General features: G+C 39.9%; 1 protein-coding gene across 4 annotated transcripts in view; it reads right to left on the bottom strand.

Annotated features, from left to right (window-relative positions):
• Window positions 1-25,578, bottom strand: part of PHF21B (PHD finger protein 21B) — a 142,886-nt gene that overhangs the window by 16,730 nt on the left and 100,578 nt on the right. For all 4 annotated transcript variants that reach the window (XM_071422272.1, XM_071422271.1, XM_071422274.1 and 1 more), the window contains 4 exons: window positions 21,355-21,447; window positions 10,791-11,141; window positions 8,952-9,074; window positions 4,031-4,082 (listed from right to left, as the gene is read on the bottom strand). In XM_071422272.1, coding sequence (XP_071278373.1) covers window positions 4,031-4,082; window positions 8,952-9,074; window positions 10,791-11,141; window positions 21,355-21,447 — 619 coding nt within the window. The remainder of the gene's footprint in view (window positions 1-4,030; window positions 4,083-8,951; window positions 9,075-10,790; window positions 11,142-21,354; window positions 21,448-25,578) is intronic.

Raw genomic sequence — 25,578 nt, forward strand, 5'->3', positions numbered from 1 at the left:
GTGAAAATATTTCCCATGAAATGCTCATGTGTCTATGCTGAAATATCCATCCTGAAGCTCCCAGGCTCTCTGAAAGCATCTAAAGGGAATCGTGCCTCAGCAGCAGGGTGAGTGCTACATGCAGTGGCCTCTCAAAGCCACAAAAGAGAAATGTTGTTCTTGATGTCAGTGCCAGATCTTCTGAGGGAAAAAGCTCTCAATGCCCAAAGGTAACAGAGATGTCACAACTGAGGAACCTTGGTGCAGCCATAAAACAGGAATTGGTCCTCAGCTGACTCTTTTCCATGATCTCAGCAGTGTGAGCTGGAGCTGTGGCTCCTGCAGCCAGGCTCAGCACCCTTATCAGTGAATTCAGGGCTTGCAGCATCTCAGCACTGCCATGGCAGTGCAGAGAAAAAACTGGAGTTAGGGCAGGCTTGGTCTTCCAGAAGTGGTCACAGGGATAGAAGACTGGGACTTTCAATGGCCCAGAAAAAGAAACAAAGAATTCAATGCAGCAGAGTTTTCTTGGTATGTAACTGGGCCAAGCATCCCATAAATGGACAGTGCTGGATCTGTTGATCTCTGTCCTTCTTGGTCCCAAGTTAAAGAGAAAATTTCTTTGGTACATGCTCTCACCAAGGCAACGGAAAATATCTGGTGGTGTCTGACTCACACATATGGCAGATAGTCGGAATGCAGGTTTGGAAGAGGCATTGCTATGGTACAGAGATAAGAGCTGGCTGGGACAAAAAGTAATAGCAGTGGGAATAGATGGAAAAGAAGAGAGAGAGAGAGAGAGAGAAGTGAAGGAAACATCTTGAGATGTACAATACCATCAGGGAGGGAGAGCACTTCCTTAGTGGACAGAAATGCATCTATGTACACGAGGAGTGGTTCTGTCAATAATTACACCCAGACAGAGCAAAAGCATACACTGGTGTGTGCTATCTTTTGTTACTTGTTACTTCTGCTAAAAAAGTATTGCGTTCTTTTCAGAACAGGATGCAATAAAGTTAAATTAAATTTGTTTCAATTGATGAAATCATAAATATTTCAGTAATCTAGATGGACCAAGATATACATTCTTAGAGTGACCTGAACTAAAGGTCCTTCTATAAAATTTTGCTTTCTACAATTTTTTTTACAAAATTGTAATGCTAAAAGGTGTTTCTAATAGCCTAGAGAAAAAGATTCAATAGGTTACAACTGTGCACTGCATCACAGAATTAAGCTATCTTATTCCTTAGCTTATCAATTAAAAAAATAGAAACCAAACAGGAAAAATTAAACTGTAATACATTTGACAAAGATGAATTAATTTAAAGATAGATTTATGTTGGAGGCCAAACTCCAGTGAGCTGCTGCTGCCTTCACCAATCAACATTCTGCATGGTCATCCTATGAAGCCTGTGATGGCAATTTTTCTTCAGTGAAAGCTGCACCTTGCAGACTGTCAGTCAGTGGAAGCAGCTGTGTTCATTTACTGGTAAAGATGCCTGGTAAAAAGGCTCTGCAGAATAGAGCTCTTTCCCCAGGCAGGGAATGCTTGTGTGGAGGTCAGGTGAAAAGGCTTTTAGGTGGATAGAGAAATACATATGGACTTGGAGCAAGCCCTTCACCAGAAAATTAATGAATAAAATTAAGAAAAACTGTAACACTGTGAATTAGAGATACTAAATGAATAAGCTTTTAATGATCCAATCTTGATAGAGTTAAATTCCAAAAATGTGAAATTGAAAAATAATTAGAAGTTTTAAAATAAACTGAACAGCATAATGACCACTGCTTCCTGATAAATAGCAATGACTGCTAACTGTAAACATGACACAGTAAAATAATAACCTTCAGCATGTGAAAGCTATAAGGAAATCTCTGACAGTTGTAATCACCAATTCTGATGAAGAAATACCCTTTCCATAGTAAATAGCTCTTGGCTGGAATCATTTATTTAATGCTAGTAGAAATATAAAATGTGAATTTGTCTTCAAGAATTGATTCTGCATGGTGGGTGTTGTAGCAGTTTGGTTTAAAATGAGCATCTCCACACTTGGCATAGAACAGAGAAGAGCACTGCTGGCATTTTGAACATAAGCAATAAATCCACACAAACAATTAGTTTCAATAAAATCCAAGGGTATAGAATTATTCAGAATTAAGTTATCTCTGTTGTAAGCATAATTTGTATTTCTGCATAATTTCAAATGTTGTCCTGTTTTCCTTAGACAAAGAAAACAAGAACTAATCATCATTTGCACTTTTGGATTATAAATCTTCTCCCCAAATTGTTGTAGCTTTTTGATTTCCATTTCAATCCATGACCATTAAGGGATTAAAAATTATGAAGGCTTAAAATTTCTTTAAACTGCTTTCAAATTCTCAGTCACTGGGACATTAAATTATTTTTTTAAATGCAGATTTAAAGAGGAAAAACACTGAAAAATAGAAACAAGACCCACACGAAACCTGCTGCATATACTGAGGAGACACTACAATTCAGATATATTTTCTCACTAATTCACAGCTTGTCTTAAAACCAAAGAACTGGAAATCTTAGTAAAAAGAATTCAAGGTAAAAATGTAGATACCTTGAGACAGCGAGGTAGCTAAGCATGCTCCTAAGCCTAAAGCACATAAAACTTAAACTCAGGGCACTGGAAATTCCTAAGTATTTTGTTTAATATGGTCCATGGGATGGGTGGTAAATATCAATTGCCATTAACACTTTTTGTGATCAAGAATCACTGTCAGCTGACACAGATACCAGTTTTCTCTCCTTTTACTGGTGGAATCACACCACCTTGTTGTAGCTGATCTTGTAACTAAAACCATCAGGCTGCAGATCTTTTCTTCAAAACACCTGCATCATCTCTGCCCATGAGAACTATTCTGCCACCCCAACTTGTCTCATGCCACTGGCAAATTTGCTAAACAAACTCTTTTTCCCCCCCTTTCATCTCTAATTTCAGAACAACAAAGCTGAGGCAAAGAAAGACACAAATCTGCTAACTTTTGCAAGCTATTTTTGGAAGGTTGGAGAAGGAAACTGAAAAGGATGCGGTGCTGATTTTAGCTTACGTGCAATATTTGTTTGAAGTCATATGCAGGAGCCTGAGAAGACATGCTAGATGCTCTCAGGCAAACACTGGATTTGATGGGAAGTTTAAGTTTTTGGCTAAGTGGGGAAAAGGGAGGGCAGGAATTCTTTGTGAGATGTAGTCGTAAGTAAGTAAAATCTTATGAAACAAATGCCAGATATTCACTGCTATTTTACATATTATTTTGTGGAACTCTAGAGGTGACAGACAATCCACTCAAAAAGTAAAAGTCCATCTCACATGGGAGAGAGCAGAGGGCACTTGATGCATATCTGGGCAAACATCTTTGAACCTCACAGATCCATCAACCAGATCAGTGGCAATCAGAGCCTTTGCAGGATTTTTATTTCACTGTTTCTCCCAGGTCTTCACATCTTTTAAAGGACCATGATGACTGAGTGGGTCCAAATCCCAGCCTGTGCCAAGCAGGCTGGTGGCTGCAGGGCCAGTCCTCGTGCCCCTTGAGCTTTGCCATGGGGTGGGAGGCAGAGCTAAGGTCTCCCACTGCTGTGAGTCTGAAAGGCACAACTGTGCAAAGGTAACCCTGCATCTCATTTTTTCATTTTCCTTTTTCAGTTTTCATGCCCTTCAGAGGGCATGAAAAAAACAAGAAAAGGAAAAACTGAGAGGGAATCTTGTTGGTGCGTACAAATATCTGCAGGCAGGGATCAGAGCACGGGTTAGGCTGTGCTCCATGGTGCCCAGCAACAGGACAAGAGGCAATGTGCAGAAACTGATGCCTAGGAAGTTCATCCTGAATATGAGGAAGAACTTCTTTTCCAGAAGGGTAACAGAACTCTGAACAGATTGCCCAGAGAGGCTGTGGAATCTCCTTCTCTGGAGAGTTTCAAAAGCCATCTGAACACAATCCTCAGTAATGTGCTCTGGCAGAGAAGCCAACAGAAAAGATTTCACTCAAAAACTGAACTGTAAATCAACATATGCCACCTTACCTTCCAAATGTTCTGTTGTAACCAGTCCTAGTGCTACCATGAAGGCAATTTTCTGAGGAAAAAATAAACGAGTTAGATTTTCTATTATAATGATCATGGTAAGAAAATAAATAAAATTAGTAAGAAAATAAATAAACCCAGTAAAAGCCTTTTAGAAATGTATCTTATTTGAATGCATAGTAATGTAAAGAACTTTAACTGAAGATTTGCTTGAGATATGCCTGGTTCTCCTTGTATGACTACATAAACTCAAGCAGTTCAAAGATGTCTGAAGTCAATGCTCAATGACTACTGATCTTACACAGCACATGACCAATATTCAATCAATTCAATCAATTTCACATTGCTAGCTGGATTGCTACTCAGTTCTTAAGTGAAGTAATTTTGTATTATTTTTACAATCTGGACAAGACACACTGCTTTTAGGGGATATGAGCAAGCTGTATGAAGTGAAACAAGTATGAACTGTACAACACTAAACAAGACATCAGAAGCATATTGAAAGTCCCCTCCCATTAAAAAAAAACCCAACTAACCAAACAAAAAAACTCCCAGAAATTTCTCTTCCCGAGTTTTAAAAATAACATCTTGTGCACTGATCCAATATTTTTCCTCAATGAGGAGTGAACAAGCATCTCCTACTGACACTGGTGAACTCATTTTGCAGCGTGAAATCTGATCAAAAATATTATTCACAACACTTTTAAACTATATATGCACAAAACATATCTTCATACCAAAAAAATCTTCAGAACATGCTGATGCAGTGACAGGACAAGTATTTGAGCAGATTCTAAATTTTCTGTCAGTGATTTCTCACTGGAAAACATTTCCTTGCAGAAAGGTTTTGCTGAATGTTTTATCATGTTTTTTTGATGAAAACTGAAATTACACTGTGTTGTTCCAAGCCCAAACTGAACTGAACACCTTGGTTTTCAGTCACATTTGTGGCACTTGTGGGGCTTTGGGGGCCTCCTCTTTCAGCTGTGCTGAATGATCTTGCTGGATTTTCATGAGGTTCAATTCCACGGGAGAGACAATCTGACTGTGAAACTCAAGCTTTTGGGAAATCCAAGCAAGCAAAGCCCACAGTCCAAGTCTGAGGAAGTGTACAAAGACCATAGGAAGATGCAATTATCATACCTCAAATAAAATGTTTAGATTTAGGTCCAACTAAAACACAGTGTTTGACCAGTAGAAGGTCAAAACATTGTTTCATTCAAAGAGTGTCAGGAGAACATGTTCCAACACTTCCAAGCCAAAATATTAGTCTGACCTTCTTGCTTTGTGAAAAGCTTGATGATTCAACATTTCATTTCAGCTCAAGATAAAATCAACTAGTAAGTCACCAGAACTACAATTTCCTTTTCAATTCTGACTTTCACTAAGTGAAATCGTGAAAGCAAAAGCATCCTCATTTTGTAGATGAAAAGTTCTCTTTGGTGGGTTCATCAAAATCAGAGGTTAGGATACCACTCATGCATCTGTGAAAATACCTTTGTCAAACAGGTGAACTAACACCCATGTAGGACAGGAATACGTCCTTTCCACAACCTCAAGAGATTCAGGTAGGTTAAAAAATGGTGGTGTAGAATTTCCTCATTGGCAATTTAGATATATTCACACTGTATTTCTGCCTTCCATAGCTGTGGTAATTACACACACGTGTTCATTTGCAAGTCAGACCTTGATTTCAGTAATATTCACTTCTTACATGCCTGAAACAACCAGCCAGGCACAGTGGGGGCCCCACACCTGAAGGAAAATATGAATATTTGATCCACTGTGCAGATCTGAGAAGAAAATTATTCAGCTGAGTAGGATTTCAAGCTCCACCTCAGCCCTGTCAAAAGTAACAGTGGCAGGATACTTCTCAGCACTGCGAGCAAAAGTAATGACAATTTTAGGAATAGAACCAGGAAGCTGGAATGGTTAATGAGTATTTTTTCAATGGAGTGCAGAATTTTTGCATCACCCCAACATTAAACTGTAGGGAAAGCACATATTTTCTGATGCCTCAACTGAAATTTGTGCACTGGAACATTTGCTAAACAATTTCCTCTCTTCGTGCTAAAATTGTTTGAATATGTATCTAAATGCAACATACTTGCTTAAAATATGAAGAGCCATCACAAGTGGACTTGATAATTATCTCATGATTAAACACAGGAAGTGTTAGCTTTTATAGTTACTTGAAAGATGGTTCCTTTTAAAAAAATCCCAGTACAAGCTGTATTCTTTTGAACAAGCATATTATATTAACAGCCTGTTTGTTTTTATGGGTTTTGCTATTTCACACCTCTGCAGCTGATTGGATTCAACTCAAAATCTGACTTCCATTGCAAAACTTTCATCATCAAATATCACAGGGTCTATTGTTGGTCCTCTGTAGAGGAAGTTGCAAAGCCAAGACTTCATTTTCTCCAGATTTTCAATCCAAGCTTAATACTAGCATTTAGTTCACAATTGCCATGTGTTTCTCTTGTGCTTAGGAAAAATTAGAACACCAGTAACTAAATAACCAGCATTTATGGCAGTATTTTTTCTTTTAGGTAAAAACATTTTAGAATGAAAGTGTTGCCAGATAGTTTGCTAATATGAATTGTTAAATGATCAAAACGGTTTTGGCAGAATGCTGTTTCTCTCTGTGTTGAACTCACGTCTCTTCAAGAAAAAAAGAAAAGATTAAACCCCCCAAAAAAATGAACAAAAAACAATGTCCAGGATATTTTCTCCCCAGAGGAGCAGCTCCCTTCTGTAATTAGCCCATTTCTTTACAGAAGTCATCCTGGTGGGAGAAGGCCCATCACTGGATCCATCACCATTGTTCTCCATCCCCAGCTGTGCCCCACTGATGGGAATGAGTGGGTGGCCTCCTCCTCTTCCTCAGTCCATGATCAGCTTCATTGCTCACCAGCAGACTGACCAAGCCAGGAGCTAAAGACAGTATTTATCCCTGCTCTTCTCTGTTTGTTCAGGTACACTCAGTAATGTGGGATTCCTGGTTATTGCTAAGTATGGTTATTTCTATTTAGCTCATTTCAAATTTATTAAATCCCAGTCTCTCCCAACCAAGTTCTCTACAGAGCCATACTGGAGTTCCTGCCTCAGTTTTCTGCTTTGAGGATAAATAAAAGTGAGAAGTGCCTATTTTCTTTTTAAAAATACCATGCTGTTTTTGCTTTAAACTTAATCATCTGCTTATAAGCCGTGAGTGCTTTCAGAAATACACAGAATGTCTTTTCATGAAGCAAAACAAAGATTTTCATAAAAGCATTTCATTTTGTAATTACATGTTCTATTTATGTCATTACATGTATTTATACTAATTATGATGTTAGTTCTAATTACACTAATTGCATAAATACATGATAATCAACTAAAGTTTACTTTCAAAGAACAAAAGAAATTAACTCTAGACCTACCTATTTATGGCTGTGCCACAAATCTATGAAAAGAACTGTCATAGTTTAGGGCACAGTGTCAGCACCCTACCCAGAAAATTAAGGTTTTTGAGAGCTCCAGTAAACAGGGTAGAAACAGTGTCTGTGGTTAGAAAAAGGTTGTTGAGATATTCTAGTTTGCAATGTAAGGAAAATCTTACATTTTTGAATCCCATAGGAAAAGTGTGCCCAGTCCAATTGTCTCCTCCTGCATCTCTCTGGAAGGCTTTTATTCATTATTTTTCCATGGAGAAAAGTAATGAATAAAAAATTGATGTTTTTTCCTAGCATTCTGTTTCTAAGCAGGGCCTACTGGTCTTTCTGCACATAAGGTGCTACAAAACAAAGAAGTTTTTGGAAATACTTGTCTAAACAAAACAGAACTCTACAATCCCATCATTCTGTGGTAATGAAGATTCATGTAAGTGTCAGATTTTAAACTTGAGAGGTTTCCCAAGCATAGTTTTGCAGAGCTTCTACATAGAGCTGTGATATTTTGGGCTAAAATGTTTATCCTTAATACTCTTAACCATATGAACCTCCTAAAATGGTAAAAAAATTGACCACAAGCCTCAAGTAACATAATTTATTTTGTAATAATCCTCTTAAACCTATAGCTCCAAGGATGCTTTTGTGCTACACATTTATTAGACTAGTGAGGTTTAAGATTTCACAGGAGCTGAGCATTTCCACAAAAGAAGTAGATTCAGTCTGTATAACTTCTCAAACTGCCCTAAAATTACACCTAATATAACGTGAATATACCCAGTCAAAACCCAAAATGTCTGTTAGAGAGACCCCATTTCTACAAAGAGTAGCAGTTTATATTTCTAGTTTAAATCAAAACTCTAATTCCCAAAAGAGATTTAGTCTCATTACCTGCTTTCTACTCTCTTACCCAATTTAAAGGATTTTAATGTATTTCAGACTAGAATCTGTGTACATGTGGGAAGACATACACCCAGCAAATGCAAGAAACTAATAATACAATCTAAAATGTGCAAGATTCATTAAGAAGAAAATGGTAAAAGCTCAGCTTACAAAAGAAATGTTAATTACACCTCATACGCAGCCTCTAAATCTGATGCTATATGTTTCATAACATAAAAGAAAATATCTTAAGTTTGTATACACCTTTCACAAGAAATCCAGCTACAGCCATGGGGTGCCTAGATTATAATGAGACCTTTAGGTATTATGAGACCTCCAAGTCTTACATTTTGTGACAGTGGAAGGTTTGAATGTGCACCAAGTTTGTGCAAATTTGGTGCAAACCAAATTTGTCAGGGCACTCACTGGCAGAGAAATTACCCTGATTGCAGAGACTGAGAGGAGAGATGAACAGCTGGCAGAACCACAAGCACAAATAAAGTAATCACATATACACAGAGAAGAGTGTTTAGATTTGGCCCCCATAACTTAACCACATTGTAGCTCATTTATTAAAAATTAAAAAAAAAAAAAATTAAAAAAATCACCTCTGGATTTTCCTCCTTTTTCTTTTTGGTAGCAGGCAGTCCCTGAGCTGACTCTTCAGAAGATTTCTTTGTCTCCAGTTTACTTTCTGTCTGGGTTTGGACTTGAGGTTGAATAATGATAACCTAAAAGACAACGTACAAATAAGAGAATTCACTATATGAAACTGGATTTTTCTGCCTCAAACCTTTGAGTCCTCTTTCAAGGGTTACTTGATACCCTACAAGTAAGAAATGTAAGTCACAAGTCAAAAGCATAAAACAACAGGATACCTAGGTTAAGGTCCTAAATCCATACTTAAGTTTCTAAAAATTAATTCTTATTAGTGCATTATAAACCTGCTACAGCCTAAGTCTCTTAATGAGTCCCTCTGAAAATTAGGACACTTTCTATTTAGAGGACTTGTGAAAGTGGCAGAGAAGCCATGCTTTAGCACTTGTGTTAGTGATCTTAAGGTCTTTCCTTTGAGTTTATTTTGTGTACAAGTAGAAGAGATGGGATTACTAAACTTCCAAGCTCAGTTTGATCTCAGTCATAGCAGTGTTTTTTCAGGGTTAGTACATGGGGATGGGAAAGAAGGTATTCCTCATGGAACTCAGATCAGACTTCAGTCCTCAGCCTTTACATGTTATAAATAGTGGATGTCCAGTTTTCCATAAACTAAATAAACAATATGTTTTTAAAATTAAATTTAGGTCTTCTTTAGAACCTACAGGAAGTACAACACAAATCTCATTAACACATTTATGGTAGTATATCCAGCTGCTTATATTTAAATTACCACATGAAGGTTTACATGATGTAGGTCACATTATCTAGAAACTATTAAATTAAAAGGAATGAATTTCTGCCCACAGAAGTACACATATGACTTCATATCTATAATCAAAAGGACTGTGGAAGCTTCAAAAGGACTTCCCAAGGACTATCACCTTCTAGATAAAGATTATTAGATTTGAACACCAGGCCTTTTCCATCTACTTCATTGCTAATTTTCAATCAATGTCATTTAAGTGTTAGATACATTATTTCAACTCAGTCACTCTAGAAGATTCAAGAGCATAAAAAGGGATGTTTTTTTTGAGGCAGCTGCCATTTTAAGTAAGAGAAAAATAATTTATGTCAAAGAAATGGGGAAGAGACATCTGCCTTTATGTACCTCAAAAGCCATCCTACATATTTTTTTAGCGCTGTATGAGAACTTGTGCTCCAACAAGACCAAAAGTAGGAGGATCCCAGTAGTAAATTACAGTGAATGTCTGCCTGATACATTAGCAGCCTGTATGGAATCTGACTCTGGTATAAGAGTGGTGAGTTCTTGCATTCCAATGCAGAAAAGCAGTACAAAGCTGAAAGAAGTAATTCATAGCTTGAATTTTTTCTTTTTACTGATTCATCTCCTGGTCAATTCTGAAACCCTGAGCTCTCATTTCATTTGGTCTTCCTCTGAAAGAGCAGAAGGGAATCTCTGATTTTTTTATGTACTCCCTGGTGTCAGTCAACAAATTGAGTATCATTGTGTCACTGAAGAGGGAGTCCATAGGAAATGTGAGCCTGTATAGAATCCAGGGATTTTATTCATGAGGATTGGCTTAAGGAAAGAGAAGTTCATTTTAACAGAAGATCCTGCTAATATCAGTCTACATAATGAGGTGTTTTGTCCCCAGTAAAAAACAAGCTTGTACGCAGCTAAAAGCCCACTAGCTTCTATGTGTCCATGTAAGAATTGTCCCGTTGCTTTCTGATTATTTTCTTTGAGAAGAGCCACTGACAGCACTCCCAGGGCAATATTTGCTGACAGCTGCAGCACAGCTGCTGTGTCTGCTGCCCGGGGAACTCACCTTGCTGTCGGCACTGATGAGGAGCGGCTGCACTTTGATGCTGTCGTTGACCACCGAGACAGCGGCGCTGGTGCTGATGGGAGCTGCATTGCTGGGGGACGTGGAGATGATGGCATAGGCCACCCCAGCACCACTCAGAGGGGACGACAGGGCTGCAGGCTCGGTGACACTTTGGGACGGGCTGCTGTGCGTCTGTCCATGGCTGACGGTGTTGTTGGCGGTGGGGAGGGCAGGGCTGGGGTTTTTGATGCTCACTATGGTTGCCTTCTGGAAGGTGGGAGGCTGCTTGGAAGGTTGGTCTCTGCACGGGGAGATTGGGAGGCTGTCTGGAATCAGGGTCTTTGGCCTAACCTACAAACAGAGAGCCAGGTGTTATTAGTGAACAAACACTGCACACCATGTGTTCTGCCAGTGGAATCTCTAATCGCATTCACCATGGACCAGGAGCATCTAGAAAAACAGAATGGAGCAACTGCAACTAGCCACCACTTATAGATATATTCCCAGCTCTTCTCAATTGGGTCATTTTGAAGTTCTTAACTCACTGCAATGCTAAACAATCAGAAGAGAAGAAAGTCAAATCCTTATTTTGATCAGTACACATCCATACAAATGCTAGTCAAGTCACATCCAGTTCTCTCAGCTCATACCTGCAGCACAGCTCCTGTGTTTGCTGCCCATGTGTAAGCCAAAGCCTTTGCAAAGAATGGAAAACCCAGATGCAAAAATTTCCTGTTCTGAAGGACACAACACTTTTGCTATGAATTAAGGAGAAGGAGCTGAATCTTTAAGGGAGTTGTGGGAAAGCATTTACAGGGACAGTAAAGTATATGCTTTTATGCTGGTGGGTTGGTCAATGAACATCCTCACATGTTTAAGACATGCCATGTCAAATGGAGAGGACATCAATCACACAATCACTTAACTCACAAAAAAATAAAGAAAATAAAGAGAGGCATACAAGAAACCCACAACCACCAAGCACCATATTTTGTTGCAGTAATTAAAGAGCTAACTTGCAGCCATGGGTGGATGCAGGAGGAACTTCCATGAATGGAAGAGGACACTTTGCCCTGCTTTGCAACAGCTGGAGCTGTACCCAGAGCCATGAATGATAGCAGCAATCAATTGTTTTCAGCTAACGTGATGTGTTTCCAGTGGTGTAATTAACATTACCCAGTCAACGTGGCTCTGCCTTAACAACATGTTAAGTACAGTTCCAGGATTGAAAAGAAATAATTTAAAATGCTTCACATGGAGTTAACTTCACTCCCAGCTAATTCGTTAACACAGCTGATAAAACAGTCAGTTCCCTCCGTGCTTATTTAGTCCTGTCACTTCCTGCACCTTCCATACTGTGAAACAAAATGACAAGTTCTAACAGACAAACACGGGAAACAGCTGCCTGTGTCACCACGCTGGAGTCTACAGGAGCCCTTCAAATCGTGCCAACTTCAATCTTCAGCCTATGTAAGCAATTTTAAAAAAATGCAGGGATTTACTGGTGTGCAGAAAACCATCTCTTAAGGTTGGCCATCATCCCCTGTTGTGTCAAGAAGGAACCATACCCTTTTGTCCCCACAGCAAATATTAAGGGCAGCAACACACACATTGCCAGCTCTCTGGGTCTCAGTAATTTGTCCCTCAAATATCAATAGGAGCCCTGTGGACACCCACAATCCTCCTGGGGAAAGGCATCACAACAATAATGCCCTGGAGAGATGCGTCTTAGGTTGGCGGCATTTCTCACAGCTCAGGGTGAGGAAAGAAGCCTCCCCCATGGTGCTCTGCAGCACTGTGTTAATTTGTCCCAGTTCTGTCCTCCCCATTGGCGCCTTCCCTACCCCTTTTACCCTCATATGTTCATATTTTGGTAAGTTCTCCCTTCCCTGCTTTCCCATTGGTTTATGTAACCCCACCTATCCACCCTGGCATTCCCTATCCCCGTGTTCTGCCCCTGAGCCCTCAGTTCATTGGATCCCTGATGCTCTTCTCCATCCCCTCTTTCCCGGTATTTATACCCTGGGCCCTCCTGTGTGTTTGTCTTTGTCCCCCTGGACCTCTTCAGCCTTGCCTGAAATAAAGGACATTGGAACTGCATGCCTGGACCCTCCCGTGTCCTCACTGCTGAGCTGCTGCGTGTCTGTGTGTCTGTCTGTCTGTGTGTGCTGCTGCTCTCCTGGCTCCCACCCCTTGGCACAAGATGCTCTCAGGGAAGGTTGTGTCCACCATCACCATGGACTGCAACAGCACCCTGAACCCCTGAGCAGTGCAAAAGCAGCATCAGAGCCACAGTCATGCATGGGACAGTCACATTTCCAGCAGTCATGGTAGATGGAAAGGTAAGGAGGAGGTTTGCCCAAGGTCCTGCAGACTTGTGCAGAGCCAGGAAGCCACTGTGCTCAGCTTACAGCTTCGGGGTGGCACTGGGAAGCCACAGAAACCTGCTGTGAAATGATGGAAAACTACACAGAACTCCAACAAACCACAGTCAAAATACCCTGACAGTAACTGAAGGGTCCTTTGCTTGTTTTCTTTATGCAATGATTATCTGACTGGCTTAGTTAAGATACCAGACAAATACCTTGGTCAAATAGTTTTAGGGAGGACTCTGTACTTAGCTTCATATCCATGATTAGTTAATGGTCTTATTTTCAAAAGTAGTGCACAAAGCATTGGTCTAAACCCATCAGTTCAGGAGTTTCTCTAACCAAAAACTGTCATGTAGTCTACCAGGATCTACTGTATCTGTCACTCTTAATTGCACTTCTATATTTAATCAAAAGCCTAATTAAAACTAAATGCCTACATATAGGCATTATAATATAGCTATATAATATCTTTTAATATGTAATTATAGCTATATAATACAGCTATATAATTTTCTACTGCATGATGCAATACCTCTGTGAATCCTACACACACTCATAATACACATCCTGCAAGTTATGTCTGAACACATCTTACTTTGCTGTAAAATAAGCTCTTCCTGCATAGATAACTAAGCAAACCTAATTTTCCAAAATACTAAATTCTTTATAAAGTGCTGCATACTGAAGTTATCTGATAGGACACTGGTACATCACAGAGCATATGCTGGGCACTTTCTGCCACCATGTGATACAGAAGAGGGATAGCTGTTTTCATGGACTAAGCCTCTGAAAACTCCCTGCTAAGTTTACCTGACCTTGGGAGACCATATTTATTTGCAATTACATAACAATAAAAAGGGTTGACTACAGAAACAAAAGTTTCAGGTACTCCTGAGTTAAAGTTCGAATTATTTAAAGTGAAAATATCATTTATTTCAAGGACCTGCAAGTGTGAATCCAAACCAGAAAACAAACGTAGAAGCCCCTTGTGCTCCAATACCTGTGAATGTTCCCCTCAGAATATAAACAACAAGAATAAACATTTAATAAACGGCTACATGAAAGACCTTTGGCAGTGTCACCTAAAATCCCAAACTGCTACAGTTATTGGTGGAGATAAATGGTATCAACTAGGAAGGGAAAAATAAGAAGGAAAAAGGCAGCATAAATTCCCTTCCCTCATGGCAAAACTGTAGCTTAAATTTGGAAGATGAAAGGAGGACAGTGGCACTAGCAAAAGTTTGGAAGTTGGCAATCACTGAAGAAGAGGTAGAATAAAACTAGGGCAGGACAGGGAGTGCACTGCACACAGTACCAAAAAGTAATTTCCTACTGAAAGTAGCACAGGTTGGATGACACCAGTTCCTGTCACAGGAGTTGCAGAAATAAAAGGCACCAAAGTTGAGCAAAAGAGAAGAAAAGTGAAAGAAAAATAAATAGCATGTATGTTACCAAAAGAACACTTCAACTCTTGGCAAGTGCTGCAAGTAACAATTCTCCTGTAGGCTCAACCCCTCTTTCCCCAAGTATCTTTCATTTAACTTCTGACAGCTGTCAAAACACAATGTGATACTAGCAGGGCTCGAAATGCAGCAGAGAGAGCTGCTTCTTGAATATAATGATTTCCTAAACCCATGTTGTTCTTGAGTTTCCTCCATACCCACACTAACAGAAACATTTCATTTCCTGTGGCAATGTTCAGGCTGCTACTCCTCAGATAGCTGCAGGTGAGCACATTTTTCAAGGAGATATTCTCAAATCCGAGCACTCACTAGGTGGCAGCTGTCTGCTTTTCAGACACAGAAATAAGAGAGCACCCAATCCTGTGAGATGTACAGAGCGCTCTTTTGTTCAACAACTTCTAATTTAATATATTTTAAAGAGCTTCAAATCAGGAAAGAATCAGCTCCTGTGAGCTGATTCTACTACATGACTTCTTGTATATCCCATATTATTAAGCTTCATCCAGATGTCCCTGTATGAAGCTCAAAAGGCTGGGACTGGGTTCGGGTTCTGTTTGTTGTTAGAGCCAAAGCTGTTATTGTTGTTTGTTTGTTTGTTTTATTATACATACTAGTAAAGACCTGTTATTCCTATTCCCATATCTTTGCCTGGGAGCCCCTTGATTTCACGATTTTGATAATCCAGAGGGAGGGGGTTTACACTCTCCATTCCAAGAGAGGCTTTTTCTGCCTTCCCTAGCAGACACTTGTCTTGTAAACCAAGACAATCCCAACAGGTGAGCCACTCACCTGCTGTAGAAAAGAAAAATAAGGTAAGAAAGAAAACCTCTTACAAAAGAAGTCCTCAAGATCCAACCTATAGAGGTATGGGGAAAAAGGAGAAGGGAGGAAAGTCACACAGTTCCTCCAATCTCTGTGGGCAATCCTATGTAGTCCTAAAGGACAGGATTTAATTAGAACAGTTACATCTGTGAAGATCTGCAGGTGATATGAGAATTGTTAAGGGCATTTCTGGCAAATGTGCTCTCCCTCAGGTCTAGGAAAGAAAGGAAGTTAACATGGAGTACTTCAATTACAAATCCAAAAGGGATCGCTGTGATCCTCCAGTTCATCGGCTGGACATATAATTTCTCCCAGAAACTGAAGACTGATTTCAAAAGAAAATACTAAAGACTTCTTAATGATGAGCTCCAGTAAATTGTTAATTTTGGTTTGGTTGGTTTTTTTTTTTGTTTTTTTTATGCTCGTGACTGGCATTTTATAGCAAGGTTGAATTTTCCTAACTTCAGCTTCCAGTCCCTGGATCTTGTTCTAGCTTTGTCAGCAACACTGAAGAGCCTTCCCCTTCCCCTGTATCAGATATCAGCTGGATCATGCTCAGCATCCATCAGCCCTTCATACTAGCAGGGCCCATCTGTATGAAAGTAAGTTTTTCAGCTCAACACAATATCACATTGCCTTTGAGAGAAAGACCATTATTCACACTTTATTTTCACTTCACCCTTGTACTCAGAGCTTGAAAACAAAAACTCAAAATGGATTTGGCACAATTCATATGTCACAGAGGCAAAGTGCTGGGAGCAGCAGCCAGAGCTTTCATTCTTGAAAACTTTAGAGGATTACACAGAAAACATTAGCAATGGCTGATAAAATGAGTGCAATATGGGGTAATCATATCCTTCACCAGAATGAACAGATGCACACTGACTTCAATAAAGCTGGGTCTATTTGTGCCAGCTGAGGACTGACTCCCTCCCTCTTCTTTTTTGATCAGTAAAAATTAGGCAAAAATAAAAATTCTCCTTAAATTTGCAGCAATGGCACTCCCTAAAATCCAGGTTGCCCCATTCATTCAAGTACAAGTATTTGCAGCTTGGTTCATTTTTAGTTCCTTTTCCAATAAGCTCCTAATTATCTTCAGCCTGCTCTAGGACCACTGTCAAAATAAACACAGTTTATTTTCTTCCCACAGGGAAGATTTCTTTCTTTTCTTCCTTCCCCTTGATGGGGCTACATAAAAAAGAAGTTACTCTTCATTGTGGAAAGCCCAGGCAAGATGACCCAGAATAAGTGAATCCCATGTTCACATACAACTTAGGCCTCTCTTTAGCATATCCCTGGAATATTAGCCTGTGAACCTTCAGAAGGATGTTGTGAAATTCAGGGCAGAACCCAAGGAGCAGCTCCAGCCCACATTTTCAATCCTGCTGCTCTGGATGGAGCAGACCAGGGAAGAAACCTTAATCTGATCACAACAAAATTGAGCAAAATTGAGCAGAACTTCAGCAAGGGCAGAACTGCAGTAAGCCCCTCGAAACAAAGCCTGGTCTCTCAGTTTACACACACCACCACCCAGGAGTCACTCAGCAGTATTTTCACATGTGTTCAAATTGCACACACTCCAGATCAGGCATCTCCCAGGTGCTGTGTACCTGCCATGATTTGGTATTTCAGTTGTTAGTCATGGACTGCTAACTTAAATGTAAAGGTGACATGCAGCTAATAGAACTCCTGGGCAGTTTTTTTAAGAAGGCAAAACAATCTAACTTAGTTTTTCTTCTCCTTCATCTTTGCTTGATACTACAGAAATGGATGTTTTGTTGAGAAGGACGTTTGAGTGGGAATCTGCCAGCTCTGCTTTTTGTGGAGGTCGGCATAAGGCAGTCAGGTGGGAGCTCTTTATTAAAAATGTTATCAATGTTTTGAACACTGGTTTGGTTTTACATGGCTTGGTTTTTTTGGTGAGGAGGGAAGAAGCCAGCCACAGAAGTGATTTTTCTGTGGGAAGCTGCTAGAAGCTGCATGCCTGACAAACCAATAGCAGGCTGGCTCTGAAAACAGACATGCTGCTAAGCCAATTGATGCAGTTAGTGACACGTCTGTGATGACATATTTAAGGAAGAAAAAGCATGTACAATTCCTCTTTTTTCTTTTGAGGTGTAGGGAGGTGGCTGCTGGAGGGGCCATCCCGGCACTGGAGCAGCAGACCAACTTTGCCACAGATCAGCCTATTTCTTCTACAGTACACAGTGGCATCCCAAAACTTATGTCTGTTTCTAGGAGTTGTTTTCCTTCCAAGAAATCTTCCAGAAGCCCTACTACTAAGGAAGCCAGGAGCAGTACCTGAGTTTGGTACACATGTGAAGAGAAGCAGCAACTACCAGTAGAAATGTGCTCATGAGAACTATGACATGAAATTTTAAAATAGGACTGTGTTTTTAACATTTGGGAACATGTGGGGACTCTTGCTGGGCTCACATGGTACCCAGTGAAGAATAAACACAAACCAAGACAACAGAGCTTGTCCCAGGGCAGCCCAGTGACCACATTCAGACACACATTAAAGTGTAGGTTTGAAAGGACAGGTGTCTGCTAAGGAAGGCAGAAGCCTCTCCTGAAATGGAAAATGTAAAACCCTCTCCGCAAATTGTTATAATTTTGAAATTAAGGGGGCTCTCATCAAAGATATGGGAGCATGAATAACAGTACTTCACTAGGGAAGAAAAGAAAATAAAAATAAAATAAACAATGTAGTAATACAAAACAACATTGACAGAGTCAGAATAGACCTGACACCCTGTTGGTCAGGGTGTTGGTAGCACTCCCATTAAATGGTGGCTGCAGCCCTCCTGGAGTGACAGGGTTGGTTCTGTTGGAGCAGGGATCCTGTAGAAAGGAGGAGTATTCCCCTGAAGGTCCTGTGGTGGTGTAGATGGGCCTGGTCTTCCTCTGGGAATCCAGTGGGAAAGAGCTGCTCCTCTGGGAATCCAGTGGAAAAGGCTGCTGTGGTGTTCCAAATCTCAGATTGCATCCAGGTAGGAATGCTTGGCTTCTCCCTCGGGGCAGAGCATCTCCCAATGGGATGATGTAATTTTAACAGCCATGCAGTGACACTCAATGGCCCATGAACAGAAGATATCTCCCAGCAGGGAGGATGGGTTGTGGAAGAGATAAAGAAAACTGCCCAATTAACAGAAGATAACTGCCACACACTCATTTCCAACCTAAGCATAAAGTCACTGCAGAAGATAAAATCTAGGCAGCGTCTGACAGCAGAACTTGGCAGAGTTGGCTGACACATACATATTTCACCTGAGGCCCTGTGAGTACCTGTTTGTTTTCACCACTAACCTGTGTGATTCCTCCAATGCAGACACTGCTCTGTTCGAAGCAGCAGTGTCATGAGCAAAGCCATCCCAAACTGTGCCTTCAACCACCATGGAAAGATAAACCAGATTACAATTCTATCTCTCTGACCTAACTGCCATTCAAAATATCACAGTTTCTCCATTAATTTGAGTGAGGACTGGACTAGGCCCAAATTACTGGCAATAAAACAGGGAATTTATTTTAATATTTTTACCTTTTCACTTAAAATCTTCCTGTTGAAGCACAGAAAATGACATTCCCATGTACCTCTAGGTGGGTACAGTGCAACTTAGATTTGTCTGTAACCGGTTCAAAATAAGCAGAATATTTGCACTGCAGCTGGATATTGGAACTCAACCTGAGAGAGTGCCACCCCCTCCTAAGAGCAGATGGTGCCATAAGGAAGAGGAATAGCTCCAGAGTACCACAGTGTTTAAGGAGAGGACCTCCAGGATTTTCTTCTTAGAGCGCAGTGGAGAGTCTGCAGTTTCAAAGCATCTTACTCAGCTGGAGACCTCAAAGACCAAAGAAGAGAAAGGCTCTCTGGAATTAGCTTCTCAGACATCACAGCTCACTTACTTGATGAAAGCAAAAATACCTTCATATTTAGGAAAAAACTAACCAAACAAACAACCAAACAAAAAAAACCCAAAACAAAACAAAAAAAAAACCAAACACCAAAAACCCCACAAACGTCTGCCAAAGAAGCTTGTTTTGGCAAATAATGAATGCCCAAAATATTGTTTGTATTGCGCAAAGAACTTGTAAGTAATGTTTGTTTGCTCACCGCTTAATTAGCAGTTCTAAGTGATGGGATTTTGCTGCCACTTGTGAATGTGCAAATTTTGAAACTTCATTGCCCAGATGGAAAAGCTTCCAGGGGGTCATATCATAAACCCATTTAAATGAACAAAACAAATGACAAGTATCTCTACTAATGTGGAAAATGAGGGAGCTGTATGCATTATTTTATGTAACTCTTGTTAAATACCTTATTTTACTTCTGTGGTATGATTTTGTTTGCATGGGGTAAATCAAAAGAGGCTGTCAAGATGAGGAGCGCAGAAGTGTCAAATATATAAAACCCCTTTAGACATGATGAGGCCTCAAAATGGAGGAGCCTCCTCTTTCTGTCCAGCCAGCATGGTAATATTTATGCCTATCTGTAAATCTGAAGAGAATTTGAATCCCAAAGAAATAATGAGACTGGCCAAAAGGAGAAATGCCAGGGAGCAGTTGGTGTACTTTTTTTTACTTATTGTCATAACTAGATTTGTCACAACTTCACTGTCACAACTAGACTTGGCAGAGATGAAGGCTGAGGAAGGTTCCATACCTTCCAGAACAAAACTGAGCCACAGATAACATCTGAGTCTGGACACTGCTTTCATTCCCTGTGAAATATTCCAAATTATTGGTAGAGGAGTGATGAATACGGTTCTGCTGTCCCAGTAATTTGCTGTTACATAGGCAAACAAAGTAAAGGTTTCAGCAGGTGCCAAACCCAGCTGGACTCAACTTGTTGGTATGCTTAGGAGATGGGAATTTACATCTCTGAAAGGCAGCCCTAGAATGGCAGGATTGTGCCAGTAACTCAGAGCAAGGTATGGGGCCTTGCCTGTCACCCATGGGGACAGAAGGAGGTTAGTGGCCAGCCTGGTCAGTGACCAAGTCTGATGAATGAAACTGAGGACATGGACTGTGACTGGGTTTAATTCTGCGCCATTTCCAGCTCCTACTGGAAGATAATATACACCTCTTAATTTCCAAAATAATTTTTTATTAGGTGCTTGTTTTCACAACACTACAAGGAAGAAGGAGGAGGTGCTTTTTACCATAATACCTGTGTGGTATCACATGCCCTTGCTTCCTGGAATTTTTATATTTCCATATGAAGTTTCTAGTTTTCCTGGACCAGAGCAGTGAGGGCCACAGTGGGAGACATATATTTATACTTAATAATCATTAATGTGAAGAGCAAACCATAGAACTGCAGCAAAACACCTATTGAAAATGACATCCAAAAATTTTGAGAAAGAGGATTGATATGGGGAATAAAGTGCATAGTTATAGAAACAGTGATTGGTGTTCAGAAAAGAAGACAGTTTGAAACATTTTAAAAAACAGTGAGTGCAACTCTCCTTTCACTCTTGCTCAGAGAATCTTTCCTCAGTCTGGCACCTGGGTTAGCTGGGCCAAAACTTTGTATTGGGATAGACAAGGCAAATAAGTCAGTGAAACAGAACGTGGGGTTAGATCTTGAACAGGAAGGTTAACACTGCCACCAGTTCTTTTAATTACAGAATTGCAGATTTTCACTTTGATTTGTGATTCAACTTTAAAGCATAAATTTACATTCCACCATATGTATTTTGCTCTTCCACAATGAATCTGCATTACTTTTTATAGCTTTTCATTGTGCTATCAGTACACACCCAGAAGAATTATGTTTTTCATGGACTGAAGAAAAACACAACTCTGCAAAGTCAGTGTGCTGATGCACCCAGGCCTGGGCAGTAGACAGAAGCAGAGAATATGTACAAAATGACACAACCCCCTCTTTGAAAGTGTATTTTGTACCTGAGGTAGCACTGCTGGTCCTTGTCCTGCCAACCTCTGCAAGGAGCTGACCTGAGGAACCTTAATGGGCACTGCAGTGATAGTTCCCAAAGCCTGTTGGAAGAAAAACATTTGAACACAGCTTAAAACAATCGTAAAGCTTTCCCAGACAGAATCTCTCTGAGCCAGCAGTTCCCTTCCAGCTCTTTTTCTCTTCCCAGCTGCCCTGGCTGAAGGCTCTCTAGGAGGCACCAAACTGTTTTCAAAAAAGATCTGAAATGCACCACAGTGATGTGTATTGGTACAATGATGCATTTCATGGCAGCCAGGGTCACAAAGAGATATTTGCTGTGCCTCAGGAAATAGTAAATACTGAATTATTAAAATGGAAAGCTGCCTATAAATCTACTACAGCACACTGCCACACAACATTGAGCTGACACCCATTTGGGCCAAGAGAGCATTTATTACTACCTGTGCTTATTTTTGTTACTCACCCTTTTCTTAGTTGTACACTAAATTTATTCAAAGCTTATTTAAGATAGGATGGAAAAAGCAGATAACTTACAAATTTATGATTGGGCCATATATGTAAAGAAGACAGCTAACTTTTCCCATTCAATGTCTTTCATCCCTGATTTCAATTCACAAAATCATGGAATGGCTTGGATTGGAAGGGACCTTAAAGATCACCCAATTTCACCCCCCAGCATGGGCAGGGGCACTTTCCACCAGACCAGGTTGCTCCAAACTCCATCCAATATGGCCTTGGACATTTCCAGGGATGGGGAAGCCACAGCTTCTAACCAAAAGTTCTAAAAATACTTTGGTTTACTGGCCAATATTCTTTGGGCAAGGTTTTGTAACTTTTATCTAGCATTTTGTTATCACTGTTGGGATGACACAGAAATATAAGCAAGCATATGACTGTCGTTATAACAGCAAGAGACACTTAGTCACCAAACAGAGAATCTTACCAGGCTGTTAGAAATAGCTAATATGGAGAAAAATATAGATTCAACTCAATTTCTCTAAATTTAACTCTGCTGTAAACCAAGAGTTTGGATCACAGCCAGCAAGATAAAATATGCTATTATTACCTCAATCTGGTAATGAAATTTGTCAGTAGAAAAGAAACTATAACATAATCAGCTCAAGGAAAGTGAAACTGTGTCATATCCATACTGATATGTTCTCCTCAGACCTCACCCACAGAGTGGCAAAACAGTCTATTTCATTCTGTCTCCAGTGTTTGATGAGAAATAACAAGTGTATTCAGGCAGAATATTCTTAATAAACTTCTCCTACAGCATTTATATTTTTTACCTCTGCTACTCCTGTCAGAGACATTTGGGGGTGTGATGCTGCATATTCAGGAAAGATTAACATTTGAGGATTTGTCTGATTAAAACAACAAGGAGAGCTGAACAGTTAAAAACATGCAAGACAATTTTTCTTGAGTACTCGTGGATTACCAGTGCCCTGGATTATCCATGGAAAAATATACTCCATTAAAATTCTGTCTCAAGCCAAGAGAAGAGGGAAAGGGGGGCTGAGAGAGCAGCATTTCCATATTTCCATCCATGGATGACAACACAAGTAAGTTACACTTTCCTTTAGAAATTAAGGATCTGGCAGCAGGGTGAGGAACAGAAGGGGGTATTTCTGCCACAGTTTGCTTATGGGGTGATACATGGACTGAAAACAAGGGGAAGGATCTGACTGAACAACTTCACTGCCCTCACACATCAGCAAGAATACCATGATGAGCATTCTGGGGAGAAGGAGAAATTAAGATGCCACCTACTGCTGTGGGCATTTATTAGACTCATCACAACTTCCTGCTTAATATTGGAACAAACTGTAATCAATTCAGCCCAGATTCAGATTTTTTAGGGTAAATACCAAAGTGAACTTTCCAATTCATGCTACAGAAAGTTTATCACACATAGGATCTATATTTTCCTACTGTCCCAAATAAGATTTCTTTTACCACAAGTGAAGTCCAAGGTCTACTTGGAAATACCAGGGCCACCACTACTTCTCCTGGGCTGCACAGATACCCTCTACAGAAAGTTAGAAACAAAAAGTTCTGCCTTCTGGAAAGTTGTGCTTTAAAGGCTGCTGCCTCTGACCTTGCAAACACACATTCTAACATTCCTATTCCTACAGATACACAAGGATTTGCAAAGATGTCCAAACTGGACAGCAGAATACACAGTGGTTGGCATGGTGGTGTTCAGTCCAAGGCTGCACTTGATGATCTTGGATGTCTTTTCCAACCTTAATGATTCTGTGATGCCATTAAAATACAAAGAGTCGACACTGAATGAAATTGGGAACTGATTATAAAGATAAGAGTCAAATTACTAAGATGTTAAGTAAGATAGAGTGATCAATTGTTAAGATGCATAAAAAACTCCATGTCTGAGCAAAAAAGCTCTTCTCTTGTACTACTTTAAATATCTCCAGGGAATAAAAAACCAACCAAGCATCTAGAACAGAATGACTGTCTGTCCTGCGAGGAAGGAGGTCCTGTCAGCCCCTGGGTGCACTGCTGGGCCAATTATGGTTCAGGTTTCAAAACAGTGAATGATTGAGACAAAAGAAATGAGAGAACAAATAAGAAACACGACAAAACTACTCTGCACTGTTTCCTCAGCTTCACTTGAAGGCAAAGTCAGGAGGAATCATCTGTGGGTAGTGGAGAAATGAACTACTGTCACTTTTGTCACCTGCACTTTCAAAAATTTAATCAGATTTATTTCCTGAAGGAGCAGTTCTGCAGCAAACACAAAAGTACAAAACCAAATAATGGCACTCTTAAGTTATGAAATTTTCAGTGACAAAGATGCAGCCTTCCCTTTACAAATGATTTTATAGTAAGGATCTGTTATTGAATATTCAAGGAAACAATCTCAGTATAGAAATCATATGGCCAAGGAAAAAATCAGAATTTCAATCTCATGTTAATATTAGCATGAGATGTTCAGTATGTTCAGACAGAGAGAGATGTAAGAATCTATTTTATTTTTCACTATTTACATTGTTTTGTTACTATTTCCCAGCTTGGGCAATAAATGGTTCCAGCTATTCAAAAATTCGATAACCTCTGTACTTTTCCTGTAACACATTTCATCTCTTATGTCTGGGTACTTTGCCTAGGTCAGTATTATTGTCTCCATTTTAGTGATTAAAAAAGTCTAGATTTAGAGGTAAAATGATAATGGTCAGGGCTAGATTGTTGTGCAGCTGGAAATTCCAGTGTCTAATCCATGTGACTGATTAACTTCATCTCATCCATGCATGGAGACCTTCAACCAAGTGGCCTAATTTTTAGGCAGACCAGGATGTCTCCATGACAATGAGTGAAAGAAGTGAAGTATGAAACAGGGAATCCCAGTTGTGCTCTCTGCAATGAAGGAGGTGCCAGAATGGGTGGTTGGGCAGTTTGTCTCTGGGTACAATTTACACTGATTTGTTCTTGTTCAAGCTGTACATAAACATAGGAAAAATAAATGGGAAATAAAAACATAAGTGTCTTTATCTGATGCCCTTGGCCACACAATGAGAACTGGACAAATTTCCCATGGCTCAAGCTGTGACATGTCAGATCCTGCTCACACTCCCCTTCATACATCAGCTCAAGTTGGGCCCTCAGCTCAAGCCCATGGGCCTCAGGAGGTTACTAATCAAGATACCTCCCCAACAAACAGAAAAATAAACTTTTGTTCCTCCTGTTTTCATGCCCCAGTTGTCCAGGCCATGGTGAGCCTGATGGAGCAAAGACTTGCCACTCACTAATTCCACACTATCGTTTTTATCCATGGGGACTTTTTTCTTTTCTCCTTCTTTTCCAGTTTATCCAAAGAGCAAGGTTGTGCACATTCTCATAAACTCCTAATTAACAAGCTGAAAAGACATTTTTCTGGCAATGCTTGACCTTTAAGCATTTTGTATGGATTTATTGATACAAGCAGAAACAATAATTTAAAAGACTATTTTATGAGTGCAGGATAGCAGCACTTTTGTAAAGATAAATGAATTTCTCAATTCTACATTTACAGCTCTAAGCATTTTAATGAAAAGGTCCATAAAAGTCAAAGATATTTCTGAATCTCTCCTTTGTCTAAGGCTTTTCTGGTGACTCCCTGAAACATCTATAATGTGAAGGGATGGGGAAGTGAAAAGCCAAATTTCAGTTTGCCTCAGGTTTGATTGTATGCATTTAAATCAGACATTACT

The sequence above is a fragment of the Agelaius tricolor genome, unplaced genomic scaffold (assembly GCF_023055355.1).
Source record: "Agelaius tricolor isolate 1412-34295 unplaced genomic scaffold, bAgeTri1.0.p SCAF_3, whole genome shotgun sequence".
Classification (NCBI taxonomy): domain Eukaryota; kingdom Metazoa; phylum Chordata; class Aves; order Passeriformes; family Icteridae; genus Agelaius; species Agelaius tricolor.